Genomic DNA, 12201 nt, shown 5'->3' with positions numbered 1-12201 from the left:
CCCACTGTGCAGCCATGAAATTAAAAGATGCTTACTCCTTGGAAGGAAACTTATAACCAACCTAGATAGCATATTAAAAAGCAGAGACATCACTTTGTCAACAAATGTCCATCTAGTCAAGGCTATGGTTTTTCCAGTAGTCATATATGGATGTGAGAGTTGGACTATGAAGAAAGCTGAGTGCCTAAGAATTGATGCTTTTAAACTGTGGTGTTGGAGAAGACTCTTGAGAGTCCCTTGGACTGCAAGGAGATCCAACCAGTCCATCCAAGAGATCAGTCCTGGGGTGTTCACTGGAAGGACTGATGCTGAAGCTGAAACTCCAGTACTTTGGCCACCTGATGTGAAGAGCTGACGCATTTGAAAAGACCCTGATGCTGGGAAAGATTGAGGGCAGGAGGAGAAGGTGAGGACAGAGGATGAGATGGCTGGATGGCATCACTGACGCGATGGACATGGGTTTGGGTAGACTCCGGGAGTTGGTTGGTGATGGACAGGGAGGCCTGGCGTGCTGCGGTTCACGGGGTCGCAAGGAGCTGGACACGACTGAGCGACTGGACTGAACCCCACTGTGCACCCTCACTTCTGCCCTCCCACAGTGCTTTTGTTTTGAATAATACACATTTATTGAGTGACTGTTATATGCCAGGCACCAGGCAGTACCAGGGTGGGAGACAGAATAAATGAGAGTCCTTGCCTTGAACAACCATCTCCTGCTGGAGTGCTGGATTTAGCAGACTGTCTGGGCGGGCTTGGGAAGGACCCAGGTGAGCACAACATCCACCAGGCTGGCTGGCAAGTAGGAGGCTGGCAACCAGAGCAGCTTGGCATCCCAGCCTGGGCTGTAGCGGGTTCTGGGGTGACGGGCAGTTAGGGCATGCTCCACGCACCTGCTCACCTTGGCCAGGTCCGGGTCACAAATCATGTTCATGATCCGCTGCTGCACGCTCAGGTCTGCAGCCCAGCAGACGGTTGTGATCAGGCCCCTGTCCTGCTCCAGCCCGCCCCAGGCTGTGTCTCGTGGGGTTCTCAGTCCCGTCCCCAGTTCGGGGTGTGGGCAGGTTGCCTATGGCTGGGGTGTTCTCCTATGGCACCCCGTTCTCCCTCACCCCCTCCCTGACTGCCCCGCATGTCTCCTCCCAGCAGGCTGATGCGGGACTGGCCTTCTGGCACCCTTGTTTCCCCTCATATGCCCCTTCGTGGGCCCAGCTACTCACATTTGGCGAGGAAGGCCTCCCCGTAGAGGGCCTGTGTGGCTGGAGGTAGCCGTGCCCAGCAGGCCTGCAGGGTGGCCTCCAAAGTGTCCAGGTTTGTCACAGGGGTTCGGAAGAAGCCAGGTTCCACGATAGAGACCCGCACCCCGAAAGGAGCCACGTCTCGCCTGGAGTGAGGGCAGAGGGAGGCTTCTGGGTTCTTGTCTTTACAGGGAGAGGACCCTCAGGGACATGTGTAGGGATGCTGAGATGGGAAAAGGATCAGGATTTCTGACGAAGAGACATCCCCACTGCCACGAGTTGAGGGGCAAGAGGGCCAGAGGGAAGGCGGAGGTTCATTTGGTTTTGTTTTTTGGCCATGTTGTATCATGCAGGATATTAGTTTCCCAAGCAGGGCTCAAACCCGGGCCCCCTGCAGTCAAAGCAGAGAGTCGTAACCACTGGACCAGGGAAGTCCCAAGAAGGTTTATTTGGGCTTTTCTTTCTTTTGTATTCTCTTCTAGCACCTAGAGCAGGGACCAGCAAACTTCCTAAAGGGCCAGATAGTAAATATTTTCAGCATTGCAGATCTAAATATTATGTAGGTACTTACATTACCGATTATAGTGTAACCATTTAAAAATACAAAAGCCATTATTAGCTTGCAGGCAGCTGGCTAGAGATCTGGCCCTGGAAGCACAATCTGCCAACTCCTGAACTGGAAGAATCACGTTCCCTAGATCCCAAAACACAGGGTCCAAAGTGCTGGATCTTTGCTGGGGAAAAATTAGACTGGTGTTTGCTGGGGGAAAGTGGGAGTACCCAGAACAGACTACCCAAGTCCAAGTTGAAAGTATATTTCTGGGATGCTGATTGGAAAATTAAACGACAGGCATAGGGACAAAAGTGGATATTGCTGCTATTTGCTGAGTGATGGTGACAGAGGAAGGCTTCCTTCAGAAGGCGGGCTCAGCTTGAGGGAACCAAAGGTCTGTTCCAAATTCAGGCCCTGTTCCTAAGTCCTGCCTCCTTTGTGTGCTCCTGGGACTTTGGAGGTTATTGTTTAAAGACCAGGGGCAGCAGGACATGAGACCAGGCTCTATCGGCGCACGTGCCGGTGCCCCCACCGTTGTGTGATCTTGGGTGAGTTTGGGTGTTTGTGTGTGTGTGTTAGTTCCTCCGCGTGTCCGACTCTTTGCCACCCCACAGACTGTGGCCCACCAGGCTTCGCTGTCCATGGAATTCTCCAGGCAAGAATACTGGAGTGGATAGACATTCCCTTCTCCAGGGGATCTTCCCAACCAAGGGATTGAACCTGGGTCTCCTGCATTGCAGGCAGATTCTTTACCGTCTGAGCCACCAGGGACGGGTGTTGACACCTAGCCTTACAGGATTTTAGGGAGAATTCAGTGAGAAAGTGTTATGTAAAGGTACTCATGGTAAGTAATGGTTACCATTAGTAACAAAACACTAACGAGGGTGGGATTCTGGGGGCATTTTCTATGTACCAGGCTCTGCTGGAGCCTCACATATGCCCTCATTTTACTCACCCATGAGGCAGGCCTCATCGTGATTTAACAGGAGGAACAAACTGGGAAAAAAACAGTAAGTGACTAAGGTCACCAAGCTCACATGAGTGAAAGCTGGGGTCTGAACCCAGGAAGTCGAGCCCTAAATTGTCTCTTAAGCCCTAAACTCTCCCTTGCCATGTGGTGGGCAGCTGCTGATTTGCTGGCTGAGCAGGCCCCCCTGAGTTGAAGCGGAGTCCCTGCCCCCTCACCTCAGGCTGTCAGAGAAGGCCTCCAGGCCAAATTTTGAGACGCAGTAGCCCCCTCCATTGGCGGCCAGGCGGCCCAGGACGCTGCTGATGTTGACCACTCGGCCCCGGGCCCGCAGCAGCAGGGGCAGCAGGGCGAAGGTGACCCCAATGGGGCCCAGCGTGTTCACATTCAGCACCCGCTGGAAGTCCTCCCGCGTCTGCCATGGGGTGGGCCCAATGATGCCAGCCACACCAGCGTTATTCACCAGACCAAAAAGCCCTGTGGGGGCATGGGAGGCGTGGGGTCGGGGAGGCATTCCCATGGCCCCTCTCCTTCCCGGGAGGCTCAGCCCTGCTACCCCCACACAGTCCTTCTGGCTTCCCACAGCCCCTGTGTGTGCACACCTCTCACGCCTGCCCCCGTGGCCCCTGCCACACTCACCTGCTTCCCCAACATGTGTTTCCACCCACTTGGCTGCCTGCCGGACGCTCTGGGGATCTGTGACATCCAGCAGGGTGGTGTGGAGGCGGGAGGAGGCGACCCGCTGGAGGTCCTCCGCCCCCGAGGGTGTCAGGCAGCTGGCCAGGACTCGGAAGCCTCTCTGGTCCAGCCTCAGAGCAAGGAGCCGCCCGAAGCCCGAGTCACAGCCGGTGATGAAGATGAAAGCGTCGCTGGCCGGCAGGCACTGCCGGTCCCTGAGCAACCAAAGCGCAGCCCAGAGCAGGACCGCCAGCAGCAGAGGCAGCCACATGGCCGGGGCCCCGGTGACCTGCAGGCGGCAGCCCAGGCTGGGCAGGGGGACGTGTCTGGCTGACGCTGGCCTGCCGGCCCTCACCCCTCAGATCCCTGACTAGCTGGAAGTCTCTGGTTTGAGCAAATTGACAAATTACCTGCTTGGCAAATAACCTGCAGACAAACTGTGGTTCTAAGTGAAGTGAAGGTCTGGGCAGACCCTGTGTCTGTGGGCAGCTGAACTGAAAGGCGAGCTGGGTCCTGTGCGCAGACCAGCTGCATGGGAGCAGAGGGGTCTTGTCTGTTGTCACCTCTTAGCTCTTAGCCAGCGGAGCCCTGGTTTTGGAAACACGTAAGGGGTCCCTGCACTCTAGTCCTGGAGACTCCAAACTCACTGTGTGAGGCTAAGCGTGCCCTGTGGCTCTGAACTTGTTTTCTCATCTACCAAGTAGGCTAACACCCAGCATGCCCACCTGGGAGCCGTGGAGGATCAGAGAGGGTCAAGTGTGAGGGGACAGGTGAGAAGCTCCAGGCGGTGAGCTATCAGTATCACTGGTCTCCTCGTGGCCGCTGCCCACCCCTCCCCCAGTACCCTGCTTACCTCCTCGGGGGAAAGCTGCTGGCGGCTACTACGGCACCTGAAGCTGCTCCTTTGGTTCTGCCTGAGACACTTGTGGTCCAGGTCCTCCCGGGCTCCCACACTAGCTACAGCCAAGGCCACAGTCCGTGGCGGGCGGACTGGGTGTCAGAAGTATTAAGTGCACGTGGGGCTGGCGGGGGTGCGGGAGGAGGAGCCAGGGGAGCCGGGCCTGCGGGCTGAAGCCGGGACTTGGCACCAGCCAGCAGCGCCCAGTTCCCCCCGGGCTCGGTCCTCTCTAGTGGGGCTTCCTGGCTCCCTCTGTCACGGATTCTTAAGACGAGGGTATCTGTCCAGGATGGCAGCTGCCCCCCTCTGTTGGTAACCTTGGACCTGTCAGTCCGCCCCCTCCCTGCCCTGAAGTGCTCCCACACCCAAGAGTTAATCTCCCACCTGGTCCAGACTCATGACACTGCTTAGCACCAGGCTGGGAGAGGCCGTGAGCACGCGGAGAGGCAGAGAGCCAGAGCTGGACCAGGCCTGCTCCCCGTCTCATTTCTCCTCTGCCAGAAATGGAAGTCCTGGGTTGGGAGGCTTGGGATGGGGCCCACTGCCCTTCCCTGGGGAGGGGTGGGGAATGCCCACCGTCTGCTTACCCGGAAGGTACCTGCAACAGGTACCAGGCCCGAGGAGGAGAAGAGACTTGAGACTGTTAGAGGAAGCTAGTCCCCGTCCCTACCCGAAAGAGACACCCAAAAGGTAGCGTCTCTAAGAGGAAGAGCCTTTGACTCTTCCATCCCCGCCCCCCACACTAAGCTAGTAGTTCCTTGAGACAAACACAGGGAAACGGAGGCTTGTGTTTTATTCAGGGGCTGTCAGCCTCCCTCCCGCCCGCCTGGGGCAAGCAGGAGAAGCGGGGAAAGCGGGGGCAGCTGGGCTAGGAGGGGGCCGACTGCAGCTGCCCCTTGTAGACGTACTCCAGTGCCGTGGCGATGGTGCGCATGTCCAGCTCGATGCTCCGAGCCCAGTTCTCCACATCCCCGATTTCCTGGAAGGGAGCCCAGGAGTCAGGGTGGGTGGGGTGTGGCTCCAGGGGCTGGATGGGGGCACATTCCATCCATCCCCTAGAAAGGCCTTTGCTTGAACTCACCAGCTGCTTTTACCTCTTCCTCTAACTTCCATGGCACTGAAGCCATAGACTTCTGGGCTTTCTGGGACTATCCCCACTTCCTTCTTAACCCCAGGCCAGAGGGGAGCCCCTGAGGGCACAGTCAGTGGGGTCACAGGATGAGGCTGGTGAGGCAGGCAGTGTGGCTTACCTTGAGTGCCTGGTTGAAGTTCTCCACCATCCCGATCCACTGGCCGGTCTGCTTGGCAAACTGGGCTGCCTGGACCTGCAGGGTCTTCACCTCATGGTCGAGCTTCCTCTGGTTCATGTAGGCCTGGGCCACGCTAGAGGTTGGAGGAGGGGGGAGGCCATCTCACCCACCTGGTGGGGAGTGGTCTCCAGGACTAACATCCCAGGGCTGCAGTGGCAGGCTGCTCAGGAGTCAGGCTGGAGAGAACCTTGGGATTTCGGCCATTCCTGGATGTAAGGCAAGTGACTACGAATGCACGCAAGTGAGCCCAGTCCCTTCCTTCCACTCCCAGGATTCCCAGGATAGCTAACTAGATACAGACCACTTCCTGCCCTGAAAGGAGCTCCCAAGGCTGGGGGAGAGAAGGGAGGGTGCACATGGTCGGCGGGGTGGAGAGGGTACCACTGGGGAAGAAGCTGGGAGGGAGAAGGGGCCGTGGGGAAGCTGGGAAAATCCAGCAGCAGGGACACATCTGGCAATGATTGGGAGGCCAGGGATCCGTGCAAGAAGTTGGGAAGGGAAATCGGGCCCCTCCCTGAACCCAGGGTGGGATGGGAGAGCAACCCCCTCCCCAGGAACTTAGGGTCAAGAGAAGACATCCCTAGGGCTGCTTCCTGGCTCTGTCTCTCTCCCAATCCTCCTTTCGCCCACACAGATGAACGAACACACACACGTGCTCTCTCTCTCTTCCTTCTGCCCTAGGCAATAGTCTTTCTTTTCTCCTCAATCACGGTTCGCTGCAGTTCCATTACTGCCACGAGGCTGGTATCCCCAGTCCTCTGCCCACTCACTCCCACCCTCGCAATAATTGTGCAACAATTGTTCTCCCTAATTGGTTGATGAATCTTTCATTCTCCACACCAAAGCTCTAAGTCAGCTGGGAGACTCCACATCCGGTGCCCCCCCCACTGGAATCTGTGGGGGCTGGAGGGGAGCAAGGGGGTTGCGGGGTGGGGGGTGGGTTCCAGAGAGTGGGAAGGACACCTGACAGGCGCTGAGACAGACTGAGCCTTTGTTTTCCTCTCCCGGGAATGAGAGGAGCTGTGGGCAGCAACACAAAAGGCTTTCTAATCTGGCTTTGGCTTAGCTGCCCTCTAAGCTGGACATAGGGTGGCCCCAAGCAAAGCAAGTGAAGCGGGAGAAGCCCGGGCCAACCTCACAGCAGAGCCCAGGAGGCGCCGGCCCTGCCCCTTCTCTTTGCGAGACAGCTGGGTCACAGCGCGGGGTGTTACAGGAGCTGAAACAGTAATCGCAGGGGGCTCCCAATGCTTCGTTTCCCCTGGGAGCTCCTGAAATCCCCATGTTTCCCATTGAGCTTCTGCTTTCTCTCATTCACTCTGAGTGGAGGGGGAGAACTGGAGGGGGGATCAGAGGTCCCAACCACAGCCTTCTCTTCCCCTAATCTGCCCAAGATGAGCAATGAAGATGATCGTCCCTGCCTGGCTCATTTGGGTGACTCAGTCTCTGAATTCACCACCAAGCTATGCCAGTTGCCCTGGGTAGAAGGGATCACACTGCCTCCTTTCTCCCAACAGATGGCCTGGCTATCAAATCATCATCTCTGCACTTTTCTGGGTCACTTAGGATCAAGAGACAATGTTCGCTACTCCTTCCCATGTATCTGGTCATTACTGGCATCCTTACTTAGGATGGGAGCAAGGGGTGGTCTCTGGAGACCCGGAAGGATGGGGCAGTGTCAGCCTGGCTCTGCGGTGGCTCCTGGCACAGGTTCTGCCCTCACCCTCACCAGCTGTGTCATCTCTTTCCTGCCAGTTGCTCTCCAGACTTGCCAGAGGGTGGGATGTGCAGAAGGAGAGGGTGGGAAGCTGTGGGGAAGGATGGTGCTCTCCCTCCCACTGGAAGTGACAGCTGGACTTGGAGGGGTGAAGGGACATGGCCAGATGGCATCAAGTCGTGAGCGCCAGGGAGGTTATTGTTGGGAAGGGGAAATCTGGCTGCTTCTCCACAGGCCACAGCTGCTCCCCCTGCCCAATGTTAGGGGTCAGAGCTGACTCAAGACTCTCTCCATAGAAGTTATGCTGCGTGGGGGAGGGAAGGGGAATGAGAGGAACAGCTCATCCCCTCATGAGCAGCCTGAGGGCTAGGCCAGTGCCTAAACTTGGGTGGAGGGGTGTTCCTGTTGATGGGAAGAGGTTCATACCCCACATTGAGGTGATCGACCAAAGCTTCTGTCAGGCAGGTCGCTGCAGTGATGGCCTCCCGCCTTCTCTTCTCTGGGTGGAGGGGGGAAAGGGATTAGACAGGAGACTCGGTTTTTTGAGGAGTGATGCTTAAGGTTCCCCACCCATTCATTACTATTCTGCTAGCTATGGGAACACCTGAAGTCATTTCAGAGTGCCAGAGCTGACAGGGCCTTGCAAAACATAAAGCAAGCCCTTTCATTTTCGAGGTGAGGAAACTGGTGGCCTGAGAAGGGAAGCGATTCGCCCAGGGACGCTGAGTCCTTGGCAGCGACCAGGACTCCAGACTCTCGGGCACATTTCCCCCACTGGTCTGGCCTAAAGATTGGTAAGTCGGGGGTTCCCAGCCTAGATTCAGGACACAAGGGCCCCATCCCCATTTCGGCAGTTTCAGGCCTCCGGGAATCCCAGTCCTGTCGGGTCCTCAACACCCTCCTCTCTTCGGGAGGTTTCCGCCCCACTTCCGGGACGAGCGGCTCCCTGGACCAATCGGCGCAGCGTTCCGTGGGCAGGGGGCGGGGCTGGGACACTGAGGACTGGGCGCTGGGGGCGTTGCCTAGGGGGACGCTTATGCTGAAGGGACCGGGGCCATCGGCCGGGGACTGAACTGCCCCCCACCAAAGCTCCTGTCACTTCCTCCCCGTAACCCGCGCCCTTCCCCGGATCCGGGCCGTTACTCGAGATCCAGGCTCCGGGCTGAGGCGAGGCCGCGGAGGGAGAGAAAACGGCGGGCTGGGCATGCGGCTCACCCTGCAGCTCTTTGCGTTCACTCTGCTTGGCCTGGTGTTCTCTCAGCAGGCGGGACAGCATGGTCGCGGCGCGCTGGGGGCAGGGCGTGCCCGGCCCGCCTCCGACTCGCGGAACTGGACTCACCGCTCGGCTCCCGCGGGGCCGGGGTCACGTGGCCGCAATGTCACGTGAGGCCCGGAACCGCCCTCCTCTTGAGACCTGGGGTGGTCGGTGGTCAGGATCTTGGCTGGGAAGGGAGGTGATAGTCGGGGCAGGTGAGCTCTTGTGAGCTTTATTGGGAACTCACTTTGGTCAGTGTGGGAAGACGTTTTCTTTAGTACTCAGATTGCAGAACAGTTTTTAATCTCCTCTGGATCCCAGGATCCTGGGAGGGTCGTTGTTGCCAGGCTGTCTATCGTGGGTCGGTTGTTGCGGGAGCAGAGGTTCCCAGGGCTCATTGAAATTCTTTTCCTTCCCTGGCCTTTTCCTCCTGGCAGCTCTGGCCGGTTCTCAGTGAGTCCTCAGCTCCTCCCTCTAGAAGGGGAATGCTGTCCTCTCTCTTCTCGCCACTCTGCCAGAGTCCCTCAGCATTTTAGGCATTTCCAGCGGCCTCCTAGGGAGCTTTGCTAATTTGGCTGGCTATGTGTGGTGAATGTGCCATTCCATCTCTGTCCTTTTGTGGTCAGGGAATGCGAACCCATTTATTTCAGTCTTACCAGCAGAACAAGTGCTGCTGCCAAAGTAGAAGGTAAATTATATAACACCTCTCTGAACTAAAGAAGTGTTTCTGGGATTAACCCCAACAAGGAAAAATTATAAACATCACCAACATGTGCTTGCTGTTACAGCATTCTTTCTTGGTGCACCATGCACCGACATGCTGGGTGGCTTTGGGCAAGTTGCGTATCCATTCTGGATGTTGGTTTTCTCCTTAGTAAAATTAGAGGATTAGATTAAATCAGTGGTTCTCAGCCTTAGCTAAACATTAGACTCAGTTGGGGAAGTTTAAAAAAAAAATATGCCTTGGTTCGTGATCAATCTCTGAGCATGGAGGCCTGGTACAAGTATTTTTTAAAAAGTGGTTCTGGTGATTGTAGTGTGCCCCCAAGGGTTGGGAACCACTGCACTAAACCATCTAAAGCTGTTTGCAAAACTTTGGTATTCTCTCACTTCAGTTACATGGTTGAAAACTGACTTCATTATATGTACTTGCAGGGGGAGGAGAAATGGATGCTGATTGATTTAGAATAGAACATTCTTGAATTTCTGAGTCAGAGGTGAAGATTACTGATCAGTTCATTCAACTCTTTGCAGAACAGCATCTTAAATCCCAGGGGGCTGCCCAGCTGTCAAAGGATTAGTGAGTGAAATGGTTAAGTGGCAGCAGAAAGCAGAACATTAAGTGCCAAAATAAAAACTCTGAATAAAAAGTGTTAGGCACGGGGACTTCCCTGGTGGTCCAGTGGCTAAGACTCCACGCTCCCAATGCAGGGGTCCCTGGGTTTGATCCCTGGTTGGGGAACTAGATCCCTCATGCCACAACTAAAACCCGATGCAGCCAAATAAATATTTAAAAAAAAGTGTTGGATATTGTGTTTGTGTGTCTGTGCTTATTATATGGGTACTTCTTTAACAACAGCTCCTGAGTACTTAATACCATGTGTGAATCACTCTACATGTATTATTTCATTTAATTCTGAGAATAGTCATGTGAAGTAAAATAGTGTGCAGATGAAGAATCTGTGGTTCAGAGCAGTGCAGTGATAGAGCTCATAAGCAGTCAAGCGAGGATACAGAGCCGGGTTATCTGATGCCAGAGCTTGAGTGTGACCACTCTGCTATACTGCAGAAACCACGGAAGAGACCCCAGCAGGGGGAGGCCCAGAGCACTTTGGGGGACAGCTCCCTCTTGCACTATGCCTCTCTATGCCTGTGGAGCATCAGTTGAAGGGAATACCAGCAGGGGAGGGATGTTTGGGAAGAGGCTCCACTCCAGAGAGGAGCCGATCAATAGAAGCGGCAGAATGAGAGCACTGCAGGGCAGCCTTGCCCGTCCTCCCCCCTTCTGGCTTTCGCTTCCAACTGCAGTGAGCAAGCAAGTTGGAGGCAGACTGGAAGATGCCCAGTGCCTCACTCCCAACTCTGGGAGAGAAAAGCAGAGGTTGGAAGGGGTGGCAGAGAATGGTGACAAGTGGACCCGTGAAACAGCGGGCAGGCCCGTTGGGGGTTTCAGCGGTGCGTCTGTAATTTAAGATTAGGATGACTCATGGTGAGTGCCAGGCCCATCCTGTGTTACCCTCACCCCCTTGGCACAACTGCCTGGCATTTTCACAATCGGCATAGAGACTGCCAGGGCTCTGCGGACATCAGCCCCACCCTCCTTTCCCACACACTGGTTGCTCCTTTGCCCTAGAGCTGAGCAGAGGACATGGGTACCTGTATCTGGGGACTCCAGCTGGTCTCTCCAGGGTCTTCCTCCACCCACTCTTTTTCTGGGCCCCTGTGGCTCACTGTCTAACCCCAGTGTCTACTGTTGTTGAAACTCAGCTCCACCTGCCTTTGGTAGAGATGGACACAGGCTGCATGCACAGTGGGAAAATGACTCTTGAAATCTGAAATCTCTTTCTGACCACCTCTACTTACACTTTCCCACCCAGATTATTTTTCCTCTTAGAATCAGTGAATGTGCCCCCATACTCCTTTTGCCCACTCATTTCTCTGTTCTTCTGAAGCCTCTCTTTCAGAGTTCGCTTTAATTAGCAAGCTTCTGGCTGACTGGCTGGGCCAAGCCTTAGGGCCGGAAGCTGCTGAGTTGTTAGGGATTGGGTGAGGACTGAGGCAGGACATGGTGTGAGTGGAGAAGGCTTCTCATACTGGGAAATCTGGCTGGGCTTCAAGAGGGGGCCGTTGGTGGTGTGGCTGGGTTCCAAATATTGGCTTGGGGCCAGGACTCAGAGAAAAGGGGCCCGGTCTAAATGGCTCACCGTGGGAAGTGATCTCCCAGTCGTCCTTCTTCCCAAAACACAAGGGGTTTCCCTGGGATCCTCAAAGACCAGAGCAGTCAAGGCATTTCCCCACTGACTGCCCTCAATTACATGCATAGCCTCTCTCTCCCAGCCACTCCCATAGTTCGAACTTTGGCTACAAGCGGAATTTAGAGGCCAGCAGAAGGATTCCAGTGCTGCAGAGGTGGGTGGGGTGAGAAAGTCCTCCTGTTGTCTATGCTGTGGAGGAAGAGGCTGACCCCGGGACATATGGTCCAAGGCTCTGTTGCCAGATGAGGTGGAGGGAGATGTTAACCCTGCAGTGTGTGTTCTGGAAGTGTCTGCTGCTCATCTAGAGAGGGCAGCTGGGCAGTGTGTGGTCCGGGGGAGCTGAAAAATAGGGAGCCCAGATGGAGGGGAAGAGGGCTCTTAGAGGGGGGAGGGGCTGGCAGAAAAGGGCAAGAGTCTTTGCTGGGTCTGGACATTTATAAATTTTTAAAAATGTTTTGAAATTATTTTGAAATAGTTGCAGACTCAGAGGAAACTGCAAAAAACAGTACGTGAAATCCTGTGTATCCCTCACCCAGCTCCCATCTGAGGTGACACCTTATGTCACTGTAGCACAATACCCAAACCGAGGCTCGGACGTGGATATTATACAGTTAAC

The 12201-nt window shown here is 55.4% G+C and overlaps 2 protein-coding genes across 4 annotated transcripts; both read right to left on the bottom strand.

The window, feature by feature from the left end:
• Positions 1-566: 566 nt before the first annotated feature.
• Positions 567-4978, bottom strand: RDH5 (retinol dehydrogenase 5). 2 transcript variants are annotated; one of them, XM_043447508.1, is made up of 6 exons: positions 4716-4978; positions 4287-4501; positions 3395-3722; positions 2974-3232; positions 1218-1381; positions 567-954 (listed from the first exon to the last, which is right to left on the bottom strand). In XM_043447508.1, exons 3-6 carry the CDS (start codon positions 3702-3704, stop codon positions 731-733), a joined length of 957 nt encoding a protein of 318 aa, XP_043303443.1. In that variant the 5' UTR covers positions 3705-3722; positions 4287-4501; positions 4716-4978; the 3' UTR covers positions 567-730. The 2 variants fall into 2 exon arrangements, with proteins under 2 accessions (XP_043303443.1, XP_043303444.1); XM_043447509.1 differs by having other exon boundaries at positions 3395-3817; positions 4287-4978.
• A 129-nt stretch (positions 4979-5107) lies between these two features.
• Positions 5108-8991, bottom strand: BLOC1S1 (biogenesis of lysosomal organelles complex 1 subunit 1). Of its 2 annotated transcripts, XM_043447512.1 has the most exons (5): positions 8858-8879; positions 8571-8769; positions 7782-7854; positions 5582-5714; positions 5108-5310 (listed from the first exon to the last, which is right to left on the bottom strand). In XM_043447512.1, the coding sequence occupies exons 2-5, from the start codon at positions 8629-8631 to the stop codon at positions 5200-5202; spliced, it is 378 nt and encodes a 125-aa protein (XP_043303447.1). In that variant the 5' UTR covers positions 8632-8769; positions 8858-8879; the 3' UTR covers positions 5108-5199. The 2 variants fall into 2 exon arrangements, with proteins under 2 accessions (XP_043303447.1, XP_043303446.1); XM_043447511.1 differs by having other exon boundaries at positions 8571-8991.
• Positions 8992-12201: the final 3210 nt, after the last annotated feature.

This window comes from Cervus canadensis, chromosome 25, assembly GCF_019320065.1.
Source record: "Cervus canadensis isolate Bull #8, Minnesota chromosome 25, ASM1932006v1, whole genome shotgun sequence".
In the NCBI taxonomy this organism is placed as follows: domain Eukaryota; kingdom Metazoa; phylum Chordata; class Mammalia; order Artiodactyla; family Cervidae; genus Cervus; species Cervus canadensis.
Note: the sequence above shows the minus strand (reverse complement) of the source record. Positions and strands in the feature narration are given on the sequence as shown.